The 23,797-nt window shown below is 40.7% G+C and overlaps 1 protein-coding gene across 1 annotated transcript; it reads left to right on the forward strand.

Annotated features, from left to right (window-relative positions):
• Positions 1–4,609: 4,609 nt before the first annotated feature.
• LOC102559197 (astacin-like metalloendopeptidase) lies at positions 4,610–23,525 on the forward strand. The gene is made up of 10 exons (XM_059721343.1): positions 4,610–6,780; positions 12,400–12,424; positions 13,184–13,255; positions 15,714–15,854; positions 17,001–17,118; positions 18,244–18,422; positions 18,546–18,630; positions 20,479–20,606; positions 22,668–22,783; positions 23,226–23,525. Exons 1-10 carry the CDS (start codon positions 6,676–6,678, stop codon positions 23,523–23,525), a joined length of 1,269 nt encoding a protein of 422 aa, XP_059577326.1. The 5' UTR covers positions 4,610–6,675.
• The last annotated feature ends 272 nt before the right edge of the window (positions 23,526–23,797 follow it).

Consider the following 23,797-nt stretch of genomic DNA (forward strand, 5'->3'; position numbering starts at 1 on the left):
GGTTACAAATTCTGGATCAAGAGGAAAGCAGGGTTTGATTTCAAGATTTAGTACAATTCTTTGTTGATTAGCAACAATACGGTACAGAAATAACAGTTTAGTAGTATAGTTGGGGCGGGGGGAGGTGAGTGGGACGCCAGCTCTGAGCACTGGGCCAGTATGGTCCTTTCTCTCCAGCAGTTTTTCCCATAGCAGGCGCAGCCCAACCATATGAGCCAGGCAGATGCAGCCCCACACCCAATAATGTATTTAGGAAGCTGGGGTTGGAATAGCACCTCCACCTTTGCCATGGGAGGCACATCCCTGTGCTGAAGGTGAGGGTGAGAATGGGGCACCAGGAAGAGCTGCCCATTTCTCAGCTGCAGAAGCCTGAGCCCACGATGCTACAGGAGTAGCCTCAGCAGTAGCAGCTGCCGCCTTAGGAGAGCCCCATCAGGTAAGACTCCCCCACCCAACCCCTCTCTGCAGTGGTTAGCATAATCCTCCTCTCCATACCCCCCTCCACCAGGTGCTGAAAGAGCTCACTACACCTCTCTTATAGTCTGCAAGATAGGATAGAAGAGCAGGGAGAAGAACTCTATTGGATAATTGAATATTAATGTACAAGGAGAAATACAAGGGTTTCAAAAGTTAATGTGGAATGGACATGAACACTGGAAGTGTTATCTCACTAAGGGATTATGGAGGCTGGGAAAAGATTGACGTTAAATACGTCTTGGAATAAGTCATGCAGATCCCTGCCCTTACAGCAATTCTGGAGCCATATTGGGGCAAATCAGGGACAGCCCATGTGTACATCAAGTGTTGTAAAAAATAACACTAAAATGAAGCACAAAAAGGGAATACTAAAAAATAGAAGGCATCATTCTGGGCCATCTCTCTGGATTTGGAAACCCATAACCAGCAAAGTTCAAATTCTGCTTACCCTGGACATGCAAATAATCTGAAGAACTTCACTGGGACTAGCTGAGTGAGAAGGCAAGCAATAGTTGTCCTTCACTGCAAGCTAAGGAGTGCCCATAAGACAGAAGAAGACCAATCTGCGTCTGCTCTGAGTGTATGTAAGGGGACTGCATCAAAAAGTGTTACATTAGAAAAGGCTGAGTAGAGACTTGGAGACATCCCAGAACCCCCAACAAGCCACCCTCCTGAATGCACAGAACAATGCTGAAAAGGATAACAAGCAGAATTTAGACAAGGACAATGGAAATGACAGCAAAATAGTCACAGAAAAACCTCCTAAATTAAATGGAGTTTTATCACAAATACACGTAGAAACTTCCTCTGGGAGAATAGTCCCGTAGCCGAAGGCCTTGAACTGAGAAAGCTTGGCTCTAACACAGACCTAAGTAAAGCCAGAGACCCAAAGAAAACTTCCTCTGGCTGACAGTAACTGGAAAGCAGAGCAAATGGAAGTCACTCAGATACTCAGGACCTGTGTGATAAAGATCTTTCTGTCCTTATGCTTTCTGCCAGAGCTGTTCACTGCGGGGACATTGAACTAGCTGCCACAAACCTGCCCATAAAGCAAGCGTGTGGCTGTTTCAACCTCTTTACTGAAAACAATAAAAGACCTGTCACTTAGCCTCTCTGGTACCATCACTGTGACCAAGCAATACAATACAGGAAGGAGTGACCTGTTTTCCAAGAAGATAAGAACAAGCAAGAGAACTGGCTGACAACATGGCAAGTCAGCAGGAGGTACAGACAAGAGATCTCCCTGCTATTTTCAGTGTGGCAGCCCTTAGTATTCTAGGTTTGATTGTAGGTCTCCACAAGGAGGGCAGGGAAGCCAAAGCTAACCTCAGGCGCTGCTCTAGCCCCTCATCCCTTACTCCATCACATAGATTCTTTTGCAATCAGCCAAACATAGCATTGTCCCACAGGCCAAAAAAACATCATTTTAAGTCTTTGATCGATCTTTTTCACCTAAGGGCAACAGACAAATCAGATGGCTTCTCCTGATATTGGTAAGGAATTTGTTTTTTCTTTCAGGACAAGAGCAAGACACTCAGAAGTTCATTACTAAAGTTGTGCTAACAAAAATGTCAGTTTTCTCACTGAAATTAAACCCACTCTCTTCAAAATTTTGCTTTGGGTCCAGTGAAACTTTGGACATGACAGTTCAGAGATTTCAAAAATGTTGCATTTATTTTTCTATATGCTAAATTAAAGGCAGCGAAATCTGTCCTTGAACATCATTTTGAAATAAAAACTGGAAATGTTTCATTTAGAAAACACCAAGACAAAATGGTTTCACTTCATTTTCAGCCCAAACTGCACGTTTTTATAAATAAACTGCTTGTCCAAAAATTTTGCTCAGTTCCATTCAGTGCCCCTTGAGAAATGTAGCACCCAGATTATATGATTTAGATCATTGTTGCTGTCATGTGGTTGGTAAACTGTCCAAGATATTGAAAAATAAGGATCATCATAAAAAGCAGCAAGCTTGGGCTGTCTCCCATGGACACTGAAGGGATTACAGTTAAGGATGGTCATTTATGGAATGGATGTTAAGAGTAAACTTCCTACATAAATGTAAGCAGGCAAGAGCCACAAGACCAGGGAGGAATAGGAAATAATCCAGGGAATCTCAAAAATATTGGGAAGATGGGTAGGAAATGAGGAAATACATCTAATTCACCTAAGAAAAAGCAACATAAAACCCAGAACCTCAGTGGGAGAGAAGAACCGAAGGAACAGAAATTTCTAGGAGAAACTCAAAGGGGCAAGGTACACAGCAAGTAAGAATGAAGTTTGTGATGCAGCATGGCACAGAAAAAGCCAATGCAATTTTGAGATCTGCAAGAGCACAGTGATCACATCATGAAGTAATAGAGAAAATAGTTTCTCTCTCTCTTTCCATCAGTGGTTCTCAACCTTCTCAGACTCAAGGCACAAATTGTTAGACTCAAGGTGCCCTCAAAAAATACCAGCTCTTAGCTTTCTCTCACTTTTAACTTTTGTAAACGACTTAGACCACAACAGCCCAGAAAGGTTTAACACCTAAAAATGGATTCCTAATTGAAATTTCTGGGTTTATCTTATGAACCATGTGTAGGTGTTTCTATACCTAACAGTGATAATATTGGGTGGTACCCCACAGCACCCTTTGAAGGATCTTACAACTCCGTAGTTGAGAATCACTGCTCTACACCTTTGGTCCAACAACAGCTGTAATATCAGCCCAGATATTCAAAATCCACCTTCTCACTTTATCATGCTTCACTCCAGGGTGATTCATCTCTAAGTGGTGTCTCTATCACTAATCTTCCAAGTAGATTCTACTAGTAGTGAGCAGCTTCCAGGTTACAGGATGCTTTTGGGGTTTTTTTAATAATATGTTTTATGGCTGTGGTATGTAAGAGGTTAGAGTGGACAGTTTATAGGGCTCTTTAGATAAATGATTGCCTGAAAATGCACAGAACTGAACTCAATGGCCTGAAATGCTCCTTTCAGTTCTGTGCTCTTGTCATGGCAGGGGCGAAGTGAGCTGAGCCCTGCAGGTGGAGAATCGTCTGGCAGTTTGCTGACTTAGCATACTGCCTGGCTGTCATATACAGACCTTCTCCTAGGACAGCCCATAGCCATGCTAGACTTTGTCTAAACTAGGATTTAAGAGTGTAATGTCAGGACATGCTGGCTAACATCCTTGAAGAGTCTAGTGTAAACTTGGCCCACTGCTTTTAGTATGTGTCAAAATGAGCTAACTGAAGTGTAAGGGAAGCACAGGTTTTAATTTGACAAGTTTGAGATGTTGTAGAGTTCCCATTGCTTTATCTACCCTACACTTTCAAATATGTAAGTGAGAATATGCTATCTAATGCATGTCAACATCATACTTTTGAATCGTAGTGTACACAAAGTCATAGGGGTCCATGTGCCCCTCAGGTGCTACCAAGGGTTCTCAGTAGTGGTTTTTACTAGCAAAAGCCCAGATTAATTGATTTAGATCATTGCATTCACATTATAACTTTGGAGAGAGTTCAATGAAAAGCGACAAAAGTGATGAGGGAGCTTGAAGGGACTGAATTATAGGAGAGACTAAGGGATCTACATGTGTCTAGGCTGGCTCAGAAGTGACTCAATGGGGACTGAATGGTATATAATAGTTTCTGATTTGATAAACACAAAAAAGGAAGGAAAACCACCCAGTATAATAGCTGGGGGGGGGGTTGTTTTGTTTTGGTTTGTTTTTAAGGATGAAATTAAGACTTGAAAAACAAAGGCAAAACATCAGGACAGGAGACGGGACATAGAGTCATTGGGAAACCAGGATTTCTGCTCTGCATAAAATTCCAATATTTCAAATATTTTGTTGCAAATTATAACAAAAAAAATGTTAAATTTTCCATGAAATTAACATTTCAAAAAAGAATCTACTTTGGGATCACTGAAAAAAATCATTTCAAGAATGGTAAACTATGTCATTTTGATAATGTAAAAATGCCACCTTGATAAGGTTTAGTTTTGACTTCTGTTGTTTGATTCATTACACTTCAATGTATATGCAATATACTATACAAACACTTAAAGGAATTGAATCAAAATGATAGTCAAAATGAAACATTTCAACTTTATCAAAATAAATAAACTTGAAATGATTCATTTTGACCATTTTCCCCTAAGAAATTTCATCACAGTGGATAGGTTTCCACAATATATTTTTATTTCAGTGAAAGTGCATGTATTAACAGAAACCAGTTCCACTGAACATTTTTGTCTAGCTGTAGTTTAGAACTCTCTGTCACAAAACAGTAGAAAATGCACCGTAGGAAGCTATCTTGAATTGCCCTCCTGAGGATAGACTGAAAATGGTAAAATGTCTTTTCTATCTTTAACTTCTATGATTTTCAGATTTTAGCATGGCTTCACTGATAACAATCACCAGGCCGACCTCAATGATCTCTCCTCATTAATTATGTGAATTGTTAATTTGTTGTTACACATTGTGCTAAAATCTAATCCGATGAAGGTGCCTAATGTGATCCCTATTTTACATGCAGAGATTTAGGGCTCTGAAATATATTCCAAATTACAGTCTGGTTTATCCTTCCTGCTGAAGGCACTGAATGCCTGGCAACCCAGGGATACTCTTCACAATGCTTTATATCACTATCAATGTGTTGCACTATGTTTAGCCAAAGACCAGAGTAAACTTCTCCTATACTGCCCCCTGCGGGGTAATGGGGAGTTTGGCCACACAGCCTGTTCAATCTATGGTCTCTATTCCAGGATTGCCAGTCCCCAATGATGTTGGTTTTTTTTAACTTGGAAATGGACTGACACATACCAATTCATGTCATGTAGCATTTCACTGTCACTTGACATAGTTTGGATTTGAAGTGGGGACCTACAGGGAGAAACTTCAAAGCTTCGATTATCAAGGTTATGGGAAGTAGTGTCAGATCCCTTGATTTGATAAGACACTATAGAAAAATTAAGGTCCTGGTTTTTGGTTTTTATATTTACCTTGGAGTTGTCCAACCAGTTCTCGTGATCTAAAGAAAGGATAATGTGTGATCTTTCACTCTTTATTCTCTCGTTTTATGTCATTTTATTTGCCTTACATGTGGTGATTTTCACCTACCTGGAAAATAGGCACTTCTACCTACACAATAACCCATGATCACAGAAAGAATTGCTCTTCAGGTATAGGATGGCAAGTGATTTGTGGATGTGCGTGTAGTTACGTACACAGATGACAGCTCTCTTGCTGGGTGGTGGGTTCCCTGGGCTCCATTCCTTGCCACCAGCATCTCTTATTACCTTTGTAGCTCAGTGTACTTCTCACTGTCAATTGGCAGCATTAGGCAACTGCATGTGTTAATCATAGTGAAAGCAATGCTTTCATGTCAGGGCCTCTTATTATGGTACTGTGTCTTTCTCTCTGTCTCCGATGTCCACAAAGTCTTGTGGGGACCATTACAAGCTGGACAGCTAGCAGCCTAGAAGGAGAAGCAAGAAGCTGTGAAGAATCTAGAAAAGAGATGAAGAAGGGAGCTAAAGATTTTGTTTACAGGTCTGTAACCTGGGATGATGAGAGTTTTATTTTTCAGGTTGACAGGCACTGGAGGAGATACAGCCATGACCCAACTAGGTGGTGATGATATCCTCAATAATGGCTGCATAGGCAGTCATTTAATGTAACTGCATATAGCATAGAGATAATTCATATAATATAAAGGAACTGATCAGCCATTGAGCACAACTACCCCCCCCCCCCCAACAACTTACCATCTAAAATGCAACAAATACAATATATTGGAAAATTGTTTAGGCACAGAGGTGTCACAGACAGTATCCACACAGGAGGCTTCACAGGACTGAGATTTGAGGAAGGATTTGATGAAAGGAGAGAATGAAAATATAAGGCACTACGAGAGTGAGGCATAGGGAGTATGAATGACAGTGCAGAGGTAAGAGTGGGAGGCACATACAGGCAGGAAGTAAGGGGCAGTTTTAGCTGAAACCAGCAGCTAATAAGATAATGTTGGAATATAACTGGAGGGTGAAATGACTGCTGTTATGACTACCAAAAATTGTTTGCTGTCTTCTGAGATTCTCATTGGCTGGCTAGTTTTTCAGCCCTGGTAGAGCAGGTATATCTAGCAGTTCTCCAGAGCTGGGAGAGTGAGAGAGCGGCAAGCACAGATCATCGGTCAGAACTTGAGAATGGATCTGAAGATGCTCCTAGTCTTTCTTCTATCTCTCCTTTATTCTACTGAAGCCTTCCCTATTCCGGTAAGAGCAATTCCACATAATCCTTCTATTTCTTATGTTTGAGGGTGCTTCTTCGGCTGAAGTTGGAGGTGTCTTTTAAATATTTCTTGTCCATGGTACTAAAATAAATACACTAGTTTGTAACATAATTGTAAACAAGTCTATGAATGTATTTATTCTTTTGGGGGTTTGGGGTTGTTGGGAGGAAACTTTTTGTTTGTTTTGTCTCATTTTTATCTTCTTACATGACAATAAAACGTCAATCCATTGATTTTGCAGGACTATGAAAATCATGCTGACCCAAGTAAGTAGGATTTATAAAATATTTTGAAAAACCATGAGAAATGGTCAATTATTTGCCATATTAAAATTGGGCATAGCTAGAGTCTTCTTGCTATTTCATTAGCTACTGTAAATCATGGTTGCCCCACTTAGGTCACCTAAGCAATACCAATTATAGCAGCTGAGGATGCAGACATTGGTCATTTGTTTATCCAGGAATATATGTGCCACAAGATTGAACATATGTGGTTTTCAGTGAGTTGTTGGCTTTCTGCTAAATTTCCCTTTTAGGTCAGGGAGTCACAAATGAGCTAACAGAACAAACCCAAATTTTTGATTTTCTAAAGCTTTGTTATTACAAATTTCTCAAAATCCTTCACTGTGTTAAAAAAAGCAATCACAGCAGGAGGAACAAAAAATGAGCAGGGGCAGACAAAGGAGCAAAAATATCTTTGGTCATCTTTAGTTGAAATTTTGAAAAGAGATGGGGTATCACATAGCCAATGGGAAGAGCAGCACTGCCTAGGTAGCAGGGGCTGCCTAGAAGAATGCAGATTGGCCAGCTGTGGTGAGATCAAGGCGAAGGAAAGAAATAAACTTATAGCTGCAAGGTAACATCAAATAGAAAAAGCCCAAACTTTTAAGAACAAAAAGAACATGTTTGCATCAGACCCTGAAATGAACATAGCATGTGCATTTAGGATGGGGTGTGCATATGAATGTCTGAGCATGCAGTGTGGTTGCGCAGTTGTGCAGGTATGAAGTCAGGCACCAGTCAGCAGCACATGCAGAAGACTGGGACAGATAGAGATCATAGGGAAGGGAACTGCAAGAGTCCAGAAAGAAGGAGATAAAGGCAAAGATTTCAGCAGAGGTGCATCAGGGTTACATATGGCTCATATTGTACAGCTTGTGATAGAATTGTGGACATGGAAGTTCTGGTAGGAAGCATTCAAAGTCAAGGAATGTACCCAGGTTACTCACACCGGAGAAGAATGAGTGGTGAGTCATAGAAAACTATAAGATAGCCCTAAGAATTCATCTATTGTGCCAGGAATGCACTTCTTTCTATAATATAGGGCTGCAGGAATTTGAAAAACATTTCAAACTTTAAGTTGATTCAGTCATGACAGACAAAAATGCAAAACCAAGGAAAAGGTTAGGAGGTGATAAAAGACTTGTATAGCTGAATTTCATCAGTGTAAACATGACCATAATTTAAGATTAAAGACCAACATGTCAGCAAGAGAGTGAATTATCTGTAGCACACATGAATCCCCTGGCCCCCAGTCACTTGTAATGAAGCCAGGTGGTATGGCAATTATAGCATGTATCTGACGAGTATGGTGTACTTTTAGAAATTCGCTCTGGGGCATGGTGTACTTTTAAAAATTCACTCTGGGGCATGAGAGCAAATTTTAGCTGGAAAAGTTGGTACCTTTCCTTTGAACCAAGATGTTTAATTACTAAAAGGCTCTATTATTCATTTGCTAGAAACTAACAGAGGAAGTTAATATATTGACATAAAAAACCCAGTAAAGCCCCATTTGAATCATTACTGGTTGGTAATAGAGAAATAGAGAGGCTCTTTTGAAGAGAGGGCTAAAATTGGCCAGTCCCTCTTTTGTACTTTGTTTTAGGATATGTATTTCACTTACTGATATTAGAAATCAATGTACATGGAGGTCACATAGTCTACTGAGTAAAGAACAGGTACTTGTGGGAATTCAAAATTGTAGGAGGGCCAATGAGGCAGAAATTGAGGTGTGACTGAATGTTATGATGCAAAGAACCTTTAAATATACATTTCTGATATCATCTGGTATTTACAAGGTAATTAAGGAAATGTTGGGTGTCATAGTTCTCCCCAAATTCTCTGTAACCACTCATAGGGTAGTTGCTTTGGGGAATTTCCTACTACAAACACCCCAAGGTTTGAAGGCCAAATTACATCTGTTTGAAGGCTAGGCACCTAGGCCTGTATGATCATCAGGGTCAGGCCAAATGTATGATCAATCCACAGAGAAGCAAATCTAGAACGGGTGGAACTTTCTACTGAACTTTCTACAATGTTTCTGTTCACATTTCTTTCCTCAAAGGTGCTCAGATATGGGTGAGTGTAGCTTAAAACCATAGCCAAAGAAGCAGATAACAGCACCACAGTGTGCCATTTTTCTATGGCTACTGGGGACTTTTGCCATATGTATGCAGTTAGAAAGATTCTGCAGTTTATTTTTCTGGGGCTCTAATATCCATTTACCTTCTTATAGATACTGCTGATTATCCTGAGGACATAAAGAGAGAAGTGACCCCCTCTAGTGACATTTTATAGTTCAGTCAAGGTAGATGATATGAAACTGCATAACCAGTTACTGCTATTCCATATTCTATGAAATATAGACATAAACTAATGTGGTGCCAAGACAGCACACTGTTTGCCTATCTCTACTATAAAATCTAGAGCACTAGTCTCCACACTTTCTATCCTTCCTTGCTGACTGAAGTATCTTTTGATATGACAAGTGCTCTTAGCAAATTTAGGGGTTGATCTAGTTATGTGCAGATATTCTTGATAGCAGTTACTTACTTAGGTTTGGGCTTATGCTGTTCCTTGCTGTCACTTAAAATTGTACTGGACTCCCCAGAGCAGACCAGGAGAAGCTACACTATAGATCCTACTCTTTCATATAGGCCAGTAGAGTTGGTCCCATTTGTAAGCTTGCTTATGTTTTACACTGAAAAAGGGAGGTGCAGCTTTCAAGACACTAGACAATAACCCCTTGCTCATATTTGATGTTTAGGATTAGAAATAATTCTTATTGTTATCTGCAAAATCACATAGACACTCTTACCTCTCACAATCAGCAAATTACATGTGGATCCAAGAAGCAATTCAGTATCAGTTTGCTGAATGCTGTAGCAGTGCAAAAGGAAGCCAAGAATATAAAGATGAAAACCATAAATAAAACACTGATAGGCATCTTAAAAGTATCTTAGCTCTATAGTGTTGATAGATAATACGGTGAGGCACAAACCAGTGCAAGTATTTACTCAATCTTTTGGATTAGACTAACACCATGTGGACAGATTTTTTTATCAGGTATGTTTCACAAGACATTAAATTCATTTAAAATTGATTTTTTAGGATATTGTATTTCGCTTTAGGAACTTTTATGTCATATAAGATTTTAACTGTCATGTTCATCTCTTCAAACTGACATTAGCCAGGATCCAGGAGACACCACATTAGAAGGAAGTATTAATATCCATGGCTAAAAACTAGTGAAACAGGTCAGGGCCAGTATCAGTACCATCTAATTCCAAATTACATTACTGTCAGAATACTGTAAAGCGGCCCTCAAATGGCTGAAAATCAAGTCCAAATATCTGTACTGACTATCAGTTTCCATTGGTCTCTTGTAACTGGCATCCTGTGAGAGAGAGACTGAAAGCTGGTCTGAGTAAGGACTGACAGAAACTGTCTAGATCCATTCACCTGAATGAGTGGGGTAGCATCAAAAGGTTCCCCAGATGGATCTAGCTGGGATTAGACCTGAGTGTTAATCTCAAAGGGCTCAGAGGGAAAGGGTAAGCATTGAAGTGGACCCCAGTTTCACATTTTAATTCAGGAAGTATACAGTGAGCCCCTAGACCAGTGATTCTTAACAAGGGTGTCATGGTTTTCAAGGGTGCCTGAGGATCCACAAAATATTAGCACTGCTGGATGTGCAAACATGATTCACCAAATAAACTCAGAGATTTCAAATAGGAATCTATAATGTTAAGAGTATTGGGTGCCTGTACATGTGCTCCAATGCATTCTAATTAGAACGTGTTAGAGCAAACATGATTAATTGAGTCTGCTTCACGTCCTAATTAGAATACCTTAGCGCTGCTAAAACATCATGTGTATAGGCCCCCACGGGTTTAAAAATGTCCACTGGGGTGCTTTAACTACAGCTCACCAAATGAACTTTAAATAAAGCATCCTGTGGACATTTTTAAATGTGCAGGGGCTTCATACACATGATGCTGCAGAGTTTTAATTAGAGTGGCTCTCCAGGAACCGCTCTAATTAAAACAGCCCCCTCACCACTCCTGAGCACATGTATAGGCACTCATTCTGACTTGTTGTGGTCTTTCTGACTTCTTTGCAACAGAAGGATTACTTTATTATTTTTTGATACTCAGAAAACAAGTGAAAACTTAAGGTGGTAATTTCTGAGCTTTGTCTTGAGTCTAAGCAGGAGTGCCTTGAGTCTAAAAAAGTTGAGAACCACTGCCCTAAACTATACTGTAAGATCTACTTGGTCTTGATAAATATGTGGCTAAGAAGGCAAAGTAACGAGGAAGGGTCTTCAAGTAAAATGAAACTGTTTACAAATGTGGACTCAGAGGAAAACAGGTGTGCAAGACTTACAAGATGCGTTAGGAAACAAATTCTTCTCTTCTATTTGAGAATGCCTTCAGTTATGTCCTGGGATATATTTAATTCCTGCATAGTCTCAAGAGTTTATAAAGCTGTTGTTAAACTGCCATGAACTCCCCTAAAAAATTCTATTTAAAAATCAAAATGAAAAGAAGGCAGCATTGCAAGGTATCATTTTCTTTTCAAAATTGCTTTTAATTTTTTGGATTTTTTGGATTTAATCGAATACCTATACAAAACTACCCAGTACTGTGCAGTGTATCTAAGGGGAAGAGAAAGAAATGCAAGAGAAAGAAAGAATGATTCTTATTTAATTTGAAGATGCATCTCAAAACCTCACCTTTTTTTGCTTTCCTCTTTTACTTCACAGCAGGAAATCATATAGAGGTAAGAGAAATTGAAGTCAATACTTTTATTCAGAACTGAGAGTGTGATTTCCCCCATGGCAGAAAATCCTCCCACAGAAGAGACGTGACACTGCGTGTCTACAACCCCTGCTGCCTTACCTAACCCGAGGGCAGTCACAGCTTTTCCACCTGCCATACCTCACAGGCAAATCCACAGCTGGCTAGCTATCCTACAATCCTCAGCTCCAGTTAACAGTTTGTTCTGAAAGATTTCATTGTGGGATGGTAATTAGAGGACTATTGCAATGAATCAACAACAACATGAGCAGTAAAATAAATAAGGCTAGAACAACTGAGGCTTAAATGGTAACTTTAGAATTACAGATCCTTAGTCTCCTATATAGTGAGTGACATTAAAATGTCATCATTTACCAGCAGTTGTCAAAGACTATCTAAGGTTCAATTGTATAATTGTATTTTGCAGCATTTAGAATGGCATTTATGAGATTGTGCTGGTGATTGATGGCTTATAACAGTAGCTGCTACAGAGTTATATTTGTATCCTATAAAATATAATGCGCTTATTATGAATAAGACTGAACCACATTGTTTTTGCAGAGTTCTGAAAAAGAGGATGAATATGGTATGTATCATTCACAGTATATTTACAGTTTCAGCATTTAATAAGGAATACGGACAAATAGCTCCCCAAGTTCTCTGGAGAATAAGATCTACAGCCAAGTTGGGTTATTGGGTCCAGCTGAATTCAACTTAGCTAAAGACCTCTATGGGGAGGAGTAAATGTGGTCTTATGCTGCCTTTCTTCCCTTAATTTTGGAGTCAACTGGGCACCAACTTGGTCCAAGGAGCAACTAACTTTGTTCTAATTTGCACCTAGTTGCAATGGCTCTCAAGAGGTCAGTCTGGTAACTAAGGATCACCAGGGTGGCCACAAGCTTTCTCAATTCCACTTCTACATCATATACAGGAGGGTGACATATACAGAGTTTGAACTATAGGGCACCCATTCTGCCTCTATGCCTCTGAAAGATTCCCCTAGGTAAAGGGAATCCTTAGCTGGTCAACTGAGCCTGAATCAAGTCAGCTTTGTGTTACCAGAAGAGGACAAACCAGATGTGGTCCCTCAATGTGTGATGGCTAAACAGCAGAAAGACTGATTTGTGAGGCTGGGTTAACAACAAAGTAATTATAACTCTTGTATGGGTGACAAGAATTTGTACCTTGAGCAAAATATATGTGGTTTTTTGCCCTGCCAGTACATGAATATCTTTACTCCTGATCTGAATTTCCCACACACAAGTGTACATCAGAATTAGTTCAATGAAACAATACTAGTACGTCACTGGAAGGAGAAAACTAATGTTCTTGCATTTCTGTGCAGAAAGAGAGCTGGATACAAAGTCTGACTCCCAGGAGAAGGCTGTTTTTAATCGAATTTTGAAAGCTAACAAAGGTAATGACTCCAAAGCCACATCTATATCTTGTGTTTTTCAGTTCCTTTTTTCCCCTACTGCCTTTGACAGCAAATGTCCTGATATTTCTCCTGTTTATTATACTTAAAGAGCTTAGATAAACTCCAGGAAAAGCTACAAGGGACACCCTGGCTAGCCATTCTTTGTCTGTTAAACCTGGAATTGTTTTCCAAACCTGTTCACATCTGATATTGAAGACCATCCAAAACATGTGTGTGTTTGTTTGTGTATATATGTATATGTGTATACATACATACATACATACATACAGATAGATAGATAGATAGATAGATAGATAGATAGATAGATAGATAGATAGATAGATGTACATTTGTGTGTGTATGTGTGTATTTGTGTGTTGTGTATGTATATCAAGTTTTTGTTGGCTGACACTCACTTCATCAGAAGTTGATTAAGCATCTGATGAAATGAGCTTCATTCCACAAAAACTTGTTTTATACACACACACACACACACACACACACACACACACATTCTAATATTATAAAAGCCTTAATCTGTCTGTCTATCTGTCTGTCCATAACACTTTATGCGCACTCTGATTGGCTGACAAACAGCCAATCAGAGCGTGAAGAAGCATTCAGACAGGAAGTGGCAGCACAGTGGAGTGCCGCCACAATGATGGGGACACAGGGGACAGAGAGGGCCCCTCCTCCCCACCGCCACGGCAGCCCGGCTTCTCCCCCGCGTCAGGCCCGGGTCCACTCCCCACTTCCCTCTGCGGCGGGGAGCAGGCCCAGACCCCAAGCAGCTGAGGGAAGGGGGGAGCGGGCCCAGACAGGGTGGAGGGGGCATGGGGCTTCGTCCCCACCCACTCCTCTTCCCCCTCCTCCCTCCCCACCCCGTCATTCTTGACAGGCAATTGGCTAGTGTGTGTGTGTGTATATATATAGGATTCAGGGAGGTCATCACCAGGGATCTTGGTTCTCTCTGTATTATATATATATAACAAAATGTGTGGAATGAAGTTCATTTCATATATATATATGTATATACATGTATATATATATATATATCATGTATATATATATATATATATATATATATATATATATATATATAGTCTACATATACATATATATATATATATATACAGTCTATAAGGTGCAATTCTATCCTGTTGCCTATTTTACATCAGACTAACATGACTGTCTCATTGGAGATTATTAAAGCTTTAGAGGTGTCTAGACTATGGAGGCAGGCTAATAGCAGCTTCTGCTTAAGCTTTGGATGGCTTTGCACATATTTGGATTTAAAAAGGTTCAGTATTTTGATGTCCTACTACAATATGTATGATTATAATATTGACAGGTATAAGATGATAAATGTGTTATTATTATTTAATGGCCTTTATCTTGAATGTCAACAGGGTTTGAGTAACTATGGGTTTGCAGCCTGATGAAAATATGCTCTTAGATGGGATATTTGGTGTTTCTTCAGCTCCACTCTGTCCCCATTGCCTGCCTTCTTTGAGTCTTCTGGATGTTTGAGGACTTGTTCTATGAGCTTGTTTTTCCAGCTTTACTCCTCCAACAGTCCTTTTAAAAGTTTAACTCCAGCATATAGGAACAGAGACTCTCAAGCTAAACACAAACAACCAGAAAACCAGCCCTGATTAGGCCAGGATATGACTTGCATCAAAACAGGCACAGACCAGCTATATACACACTTGGCTTAAATGACAATTAAGTTGAATTAGCCATAATAGGTGTTTATAGACATGCTTTGGAAGAGGCACTTTATTTAGAGCAGCTCCAAGAGCTGCTTTAATTCAAGTGCCTGGAGCATAACATCTATCAGCATCCCCGCACTGAAAAATGGAGGCAGGGGCCCTTTAACTAGCTTTAGTTAAAGCACCCCCACTGCCATTTTTCAGTGTGGGGACACTGATACAAGTGATGCTGGAGTCTGCTGTAGCATGGTAATTACAACGCTCCAGCAGACTCAATTAATTGAGTCTGTTCCAATACACTGTAATTACAGCATGTTGAAACTACCTCCCTGCACATGTATAGGAGCCCAATTATTCCAAGGCAAAGTGTTAACTCGAATAATTCACAGGTGCTTAATGTCGGACATTGAACTTGTCTGTCTATAAAGTCTCAATTTGATGAGGCCCAAAATACTCTGATGTGTATCAAACCAGTTATCTGTTTCTAGCCCGGGTCCTGTAGCCCTCCCTGTACAACACTCCTGCCCCTTCAGTTTCCAGAATGCTCCATTTCCTCCATATTTCCCCTATCTTTTGAATGCTTTGACATTTTTAATGGCTGCAGAAACTTCTCTTCCACCCCTTCTTATCACTTTCCTGAGTCTGCCCTACTTAACAGTAGCAGAATTTCCATCAACCCAAATGACCTTCTTGTCTTCTATACTGACATCCTCTCTCACTGTCTCCCTTTCTCTTTCTCCACACAGATAGCTCCCAGTTCTTGCTTGAAGGTGACATTGTTGCAACAAGGAGCCGCAGTGCTATGGGCTGTCCAAGTAACTCATGTTTTTGGCCCCAGGCCAGCGATGGGATTGTCCATGTCCCCTATGTCTTGTCCTCCGATTATGGTGATTTTGCATTTGTCTACCTATTTTTTGTAATTAATTGTATTCAGTTTTTAATTAGCTTACTTGGAGAAACAGAGAAGCAAAGTGAGAAGGCAAGCAGTTGAGGCAACATATAGCAGTAGTTTACTTATGCCACACTCACACAGACCAGCCAGCCATTACCACAAGATAAGTGAAAAAGGAGCACATTTTCACAAGGGAATCTCACCTTTTCCATTGATAATGGTATGCTCTTGTAGATGGTGATCACACTTTTTCATAAGGGTTCTGCTATTGTATATGCCTTTATAATGCATTTGTTTATTGCAAAACACTTTGGGTGAAATTACACATTAGTTAGCAGATGCTAATTGTAAGGAATACTAGCCTATGTCAAGGTTAACAAGTTAACCAACAGGTGAACACCTGGTGAACAACAGGTGAACACCTTTTTCTCAGGTGAATACCTGGAAGATCACTTAACTTAAGCTAGGTAGCACAACTCAAAGATAACCCTCGCCCCAAGTGGCATAACTTCAAGATGCCTAAAGGGCAGTTATCATTTGTTAAAGAGTGCTAATGTATGATCATTCAGGGCATTTTTACACATGCTCCAGGGACTGAGGGGTGCACTCTGAGAGCCACTCTAATTAAAGCGCCTGCAGCATCTTGTGTATCAGCATCCCCATGCTTCAAAATGATAGCAGGGGCACTTTAACTAAAGCTCGTTTGATTAGTCAAGTCTGTTCTGATGCACTGTAATTACAGCACATTGGAGCAGCCTCTTGGCATGTCTACAGGCACCCTCAAATTTAAAGTTCTGTTAACATGCGCTAATTGTAATGTGTAATCTTACCATCAGAAAGACACGTTATTTTGTAAAAGTGCTTTCCCTAAGTAACAGCAAGTGTTCAATCCCCAGAGATACCCACCCTTACAACATGAGGACAAACTCAGAAACTAGCCTGCTGACTAAATCCTATAAAATTTTGGATAAATAGAAGGGCCATGCATTAGTCTAATACAGTATTTAGGGAGAAATGCATTCCTGTGCAATGGGCCAGAACGAGACTTACACTTAACTCCCTCTGAAATTGTTTTAAGAATACATCAATACTTCAAATAATTATTCTCATGTAACATGTAATTTACCCCTTTTCTCCCCAGATGAGGATAAGAAAAAAACAATTGCTGAAGCCATGGCAGAATTTGAAACTTTGACTTGTATTCATTTTGTGGAGCGCAAGACAGAAAAGGACTATCTAGATATTAAATCTGAAAAGGGGTGAGTCTCTTTTAGCTGCCTCTTCATGTCTTCTCTACTTTACTCTGAAAGAATTTGGATAGGAAAGTGGGCTGGATTTGAAAGAGAAACTTTAGCCCCGTTCATAGTACACAGTATTACACCACAATGACAAATAGTATCAGGGACCCACTAAATACAGATGTAATTTATAAAACCAGAAGAAGTAGCATTAAAGTAAGGAAGGATTTCTGAGTATGATATCTTTTTGTGTGTGACCTGAAGAATGCACTATATTCAAAAGCTTGTCTAAATCGAATAAGAGAGATCACCCACAAAAATCCTTGCCACTCACATATTTCCTAGATCATCCTGGCTATATCACTCCAATGCTAGAAAATTCATCCCTAACTCATGCTGCTGTACCAGGTATTATAATGCAAAGTTTGTAGTTGGCCGTCATGGTTTTAATTTACTCCAGGAAGCATCACTTCAAATACAGACAAAGAACCAGCCCTCAGAGTCAGGGATGTATTAGTGTGTCAAATCTAATGGCTCAATCTAATGGAGGAGTATCCAATACCCATGACTGAAAGTGCCTACAAGTTTTATCTTTCTCTAAAAGAAGCCTCAGGATGTACTTTAAGTAGTTGGAGAAGATTCCTGTTCAGAAGGATTAGAGAGAGACACTCACCCTGGACAGGATGTCACATGCAGAGGCCCAGGCACCATTTATAAGCTTGTATGAAACTTAAGTGAAAACCAGATTTCATTCTGGCCTTCTGCAGGGGGAGGATTTTGCTCTTTGCATATGCTCCTAATATCATAATAAAGAGAAAGGGAAGGTTACAAGGCCATGGGGCACTTCAGCAGCCTCCCCGGGAGCTTGCTTCTCTGCCCAACTTAAGTGTGTCAGCTGTCAGGGGTAGGGCATCACTTTTTTAAGTGTTAATAGGTTAGACATACAGTTATATGGGACGGTTTAATCAGAAATAATGCTGCCTTCAACAGGGGTTTGGACTAGATAGCCTTCTGTGGTCCCTTTCAGCCCTACTTCTCTATGAGTCTATGAATCATCACTCACTCCCTCAATTAAAGTAGAGTCCTAAAGCCAGTTGCTCACTTATTTGATATGGTTCCTCCTTTCTTTTTCAATGTCCCTTTCAGCTGCTGGTCTTACTATGGAAAAATTGGAGGTGCACAGACATTGTCTTTGATGAAGCAAGGTTGCATATGGAAAGGGGTAATACAGCACGAACTGGACCATGCACTTGGCTTTTTACATGAACACACTCGAAGTGACAGGGACAATTACGTGAAGATTATGTGGCAGTATATTCATCCAAGTTAGTAGATTTAACCTCTCCTTTAGTGTAAATGCTGTGTTGGGTAATGCTCTGTTGTTCCCACCTTTTCCTTGCCCCTGGAGTAGAAGATGGATCCTGTAAGTCTGATGTTGTATATTACAGGTCATGTAGACAACTTCAAGAAATACAGTGACTCCAATAATCTAGACCTTCCATATGACTATTCTTCAGTGATGCACTATAGCGCGTAAGTGAAATTTCCTCATGGGAGGCACGAGGCCTTCAAGTTTCATGTTATAACTTAGGAGAGACAATTACTCTAAGCATCAGCTTTTAATTATTTTCCTGAGGAAAATACAAACAGCTGTGATTCAATACAAGTAGATCCTTCTCCATCTGTCCATCAGATCAGTTCACTATCCCCATTAACGTTGTTTGCAAGTGAGAATGAGAGTTGTTTCATATGTACTCAGCTTACCTACCATGCCGGTGAAATGCACCCAAATTAGGATTTTTGCCAGCACTGGTGCTTGACCTAATATGTGAACATCTCAAGGCAACAGCTTCAGAGTAGAACTCCTCACTTACCACTTAGAGAAAAGGAATGTACTCCTAAGGGCATTAATTGCTAGGCATCAGGTGCAGGCAGGTACATCAGCAGAGACTGTCTTTTTTTGTCCATGTAGAGTGCCTAGGTCAAGACAGTTCTGACCTACGACTATAACTCTAGGCATTACTACGTATACCAGAGTCACCTCCTGGGCGGTTTATTACTCCCCTAGAAGACAGGTGTGTAGAAGTTCATGATCCTGGGGGAAGACACATCTTTTCAGTTCATGTTCCTACGGCTCACATACCATGCCAGGCAGCACCTACTGGTACATACCATTCTGCCTTGCATGCACTACCTCCTAAACTGGCAGCAATGAAGTTGTGTTTGTGTTGCATTTCACCCCAGGCTTATTAGTTCTGCTGAGAGGCAGAACCAATCAGCCCACCTATAGCACCATACTAAGGAGGAGGCTACAGTAATCCCAGTGCAGGAGATAGCACACATGAAGACATGGTATGGACATGACCTGAGATATTTAGGGTCAGTTCTGTGCAAGGCTTTGAAAACCAGAGTATTGGCTTCAAACCAAAACCTATTCAGCTGTCAGCAGTACTGAGGGTGCCTATACATGAGCAGCGAGGCTGCTCCAACATGCTGTAAGTACAGCATGCCAGAGCAGGCTCAATTAATCAAGTCTGCTGGAGCATGGTAATTTCTGCACTCCAGCAGACTCCAGCATCTCTTGTACCAGTGTCCCCATGCTTAAAAATGGCATCAGGGGCACTTTAACTGAAGCTTATTTGACAAGCTTTAGTTAAAACGTGCCCCTCCCCCCCCCCCCCTTTTTCAGTGGTATACAGAATGTCATTGTTGGCAGTTCCTTGATATGAGGATGATAATCTTCCAGGAAATAGCAAAGTCATGAGTTGAGTTCATAGATGGCTGAAAAGGCTGATCCAAGATCTATGTGTTCAGTTCAGATGTGGCAAATAGTTCCAGGAGAAAGAAGCAGATCCTGGTGATTTGAGGCTTAAGTCTTTCCCAATGTCTCTCTCATCTGTCTGCATTCATAGAGAGGGAGAATGCACATTTCAGTCAGATGTTGTTCTTTCCTCAATTGTAGATTTTGTAAAAGTAATCTTTAAAATAAAGAGAAGTTTCTTAATATTTTTCCCCTCCATGGAAAGTATTTTCTTCAGCAAGACCTAGGTATCCCTTCAGTCTAAGCATAATTCAAAATATTTTTACTAGTAGTAATTCATTTGACCCATTATAACCTAATATTTAAATATGATTTAGGTGGTACATAGGCCAAGGAGGGGCTGGTCCCAGCTTGACTTTCACATGCTCCAAATAATACTAAGGAATCATCATGCATTGCTTTTTCATATGAAATGATTGGTGAGGATACTTTTGCAATTAGAATATGAGATAAGAGTAAGTTATACCAATCAGTCCCTTTGAAGTATGTGGCTTATGCAGTTAAAACTTGTAAAATGTAATTTGATTTAAAAAAAACAACATTTTTTTCTGTTTTGGCAGACACACCTTCTCTAACACCTCTGGGAAAGCAACTATAGTGGCAATTCCTGATGCATCAGTACCTATTGGAAAGAAAAATGGACTGAGTAATTTGGATGTGGCCAAAATTAACAAGCTTTATAAATGCAGTAAGTATTTTGCATTTGTCTATTCATCTTCTACTCAAAGCATTTGCTATGGTCCACTGGGCAACATCCCACAGGTGCTGAAACTGCTACTCTGAATTGTTGACTGTACACATTAAGAACATCCAGAGGAAGAATGCAAAGACAAGGACTGGGATACACCTTACTTAGGCAGTACATCATTTCTGCTTCCAAGTCTAAATTGGCAAATTCAGCACTGGGGATAGTGGGTGCAGTTCCTTTGAAGGGCACTGAATTTGCCCTCATTGTCTTCTGCATTGTGTGCTACTGTTGAATCATTTTGATTCCTTAGAGCAGTGTTTTTCAAACTGTGCTCCATGAAACCCTGAGTCCACCACAGGTCATCTGGCGTTCCACAGAGAAATTGGGGGTAAGGGCAGAGTGGGCCAGGAAGCAGTGGGCCGCCATTGTGGGGCCAGGTCACCTGGTTCCAGATCCATCTTTAGGATGGGGTAGGGGTTTCCTGGCAGAAAACATGATACGAAAGGGTTCCATGCATAGGCACCAACTTTTATTTTTGCCAGGGTGGGGCCTAAGATGATCCCTTCCTCCCACTCCCCCCTTGGCATGGCCAGAGCAGAGCTGAGAGGAGCCCATGGAGTGGCGGGGGTGGATGCGGGATGTCTACTGTGGCCTCAGGGCTCTCCATCCTACTGTCGTTCCCCCAGAAGTCCTGTGCTGGTCATGCCACCATGGCAAGGTGCCCCCTGCTCACCTAGCAGCAGCAAGGGGCACAATTCCACACTGCTGCCCCCACTGCTGCCAGGCAGGCAGGAGGTGCCTCGCCATGGTGGTGCAGCCAGCATTGGGCTCCCAGGGGGAGGTCAGACAAGCAGACAGCCCCTGGGCCACAGCAGGCAGCTTGCATCTGCCCCTGCCCTGCACACAAATCTGAGGAGCATGTGCCCTCCTCTACCTCCCTCCCTACATGCATGTGGTGCCCCATGTCCCTCTCCCCACAGTCCCTTGCAAGCTGTAACTGCTGGCCTTCCTGAGGAAACGCACTATTTCCCACATTATTCCTTGGTGAACAGAAAACCCAGATCTCTGCCAAATACTGAGAATCTGGGACAAAGGCTGCCCCAGAGCCATGCAGCCTTGGACCAAGACTTGATGTTCCCCTTTCGGGACTGTCCTACCCAATTAGGGATGGGTGGTCACCCTACCCTCTTCCTGAGAGGGAGCAGGACCCTTGGGCCCCCACATACTCAGGATCTATGGTTACATGACTTTACAAAGTTTGAATGCCACTGCCTTGGTGCGCAAGAGGCAATGATAAAAGACTCAAATAATCAGGTCTCTTTCTTGTCTCTGGCTATGACTTGTAGTTTCAGAACAGAGTGGGGCCTTTCTAAACTAGAACAGTTTAATGGCAACTCAGCCACCTCCAGCTCTAGTCTATGTCATTTTTAAACATAAAGTTTTCATTAATTAAAAAAAAACTTTAATCTTTTAACAATTTTTTACTTTATGGATAGGAAGAGAGAAAACCCTGCAATGTAAAACAGAAACAAATTCAGTCTAAGGGGAAAGCATGATGAATACAAAACTTTCCCCCTGGCCAAATGTCATTAACTCCTCCCAACCACATACCTGACTATGACCCCTTTTATCATACGGTCATCAAATACTCTTTTAAATATGATAATGCACTTGACTATAACCAGTGGAAACCCATTTAATCTATTCACTGCTCCCTAAGCAAAATTAAATCTTTCCCATCTCCCTACAGATGTATAAAAAACCCTTAAATTTATAATCCTTTACCTTGTTCTAGACATAATCCATATAAATTGCTGTTTTTCCCCATCTGCTGCTGAACTTGTCACTTCAACATAGATTTTTTTTGAGTTATTTGAAAATTAGCATTATATATTTCTTCATTTAGTGAACTGAATCATGGATGTGCAGATACCTTGAAATGAATGTTGATAGATGAGGAATGGAGGACATTTCATTTTAAGTAGAGCATAACTGCACCTGAGTTGAATGTAAAAGGCCCTCTAAATCTGATTCTGAGACAAACATTTGTTTTTCTGTCAGATCGCTGCAGCACTGTTCTTGATAAACCATCTGGGTCATTGAACTCTTTGAACTACCCATCAAAGTACTCAGATAATATCAACTGTGTGTGGCTCATCCGAATCCCATCCAAACAGGTAATTACAGGGCTTTAATAGCTTTTACACATAAGTGAATGTGTGGCTTCCTGGTTTGCATTTTGCTTTGTTTCCTGAGCTTCAGCGGCCATAAAAGGTCCTTTGCATGATATAGAATTCAGATGAAGTCACTTTTTTGGCCCTCATAATGTAGGTGCTTCTCTAATTTCTAATATTCTTATTCATGTGCTTAACTAGGGATAGGAGAAAACACAGGGTTCATTTAGATTTTGGAGACCCTCAATGAATAGACTTTTGGATTACAAAAGCAGTGCAATTAGTCCTTTTTCATCTGAACCCCAGAATGTCCTGAAGAGATGTTGGGTACATAGCTCCCAAGTTGTAGCATGTGTGTAGGTTTAACTCAGTCTGTTCTAAAGAAAACTAAGCAAAGCAGTCAGTTTAGTGAATGTTAAAGAGTTTGATTCCTTTTCTATTTCAGGTTTTTTTGCAGTTTGAAGCCCTTGATCTTCAGTCCTCAAAAGACTGTCAGGCTGACTATATTAAAGTCTATGATGGGGTCAGCAAGTCTTCCAAGGTTCTTCTGGACAAGACATGTGGGTCAAATTTGCCTGTAAACTTAACAGCTTCTGGTACAACTATGCTAATAGAGTTCGTCACTGATAGTACCGAAACAGGCACTGGTTTCCAAGCCTCCTATACTTCTGGTGAGTTGAGCATACAAATAGGGACAGGGCACAGAAAAAGAATATTTCAAGAAGTAATTAACAGACCTGTGTAGGAATGACCATCATCCTACCTTGCTTCACTGATAGGACAGACCAGTCTTATTTCAACATTGCTGCTAATTCCAGAAAATAGACCTGCATTCCCCAACACTGTTGGTGCCACCCATGTGTCTGGGTTTCCAGATTCGCCTGTTTGAAATGTCTCTCAGATGTGTGCCATTGAAAAGCTCTTTTTACAGGTTGAATTAGGAGTATGGTTAACTATCTTTGACTACAGGGCTTTAAATGAATTTTAACACAAGAGGGCTTTACATGAATTTTAGCC

The sequence above is a fragment of the Alligator mississippiensis genome, chromosome 2, assembly GCF_030867095.1.
Source record: "Alligator mississippiensis isolate rAllMis1 chromosome 2, rAllMis1, whole genome shotgun sequence".
In the NCBI taxonomy this organism is placed as follows: domain Eukaryota; kingdom Metazoa; phylum Chordata; order Crocodylia; family Alligatoridae; genus Alligator; species Alligator mississippiensis.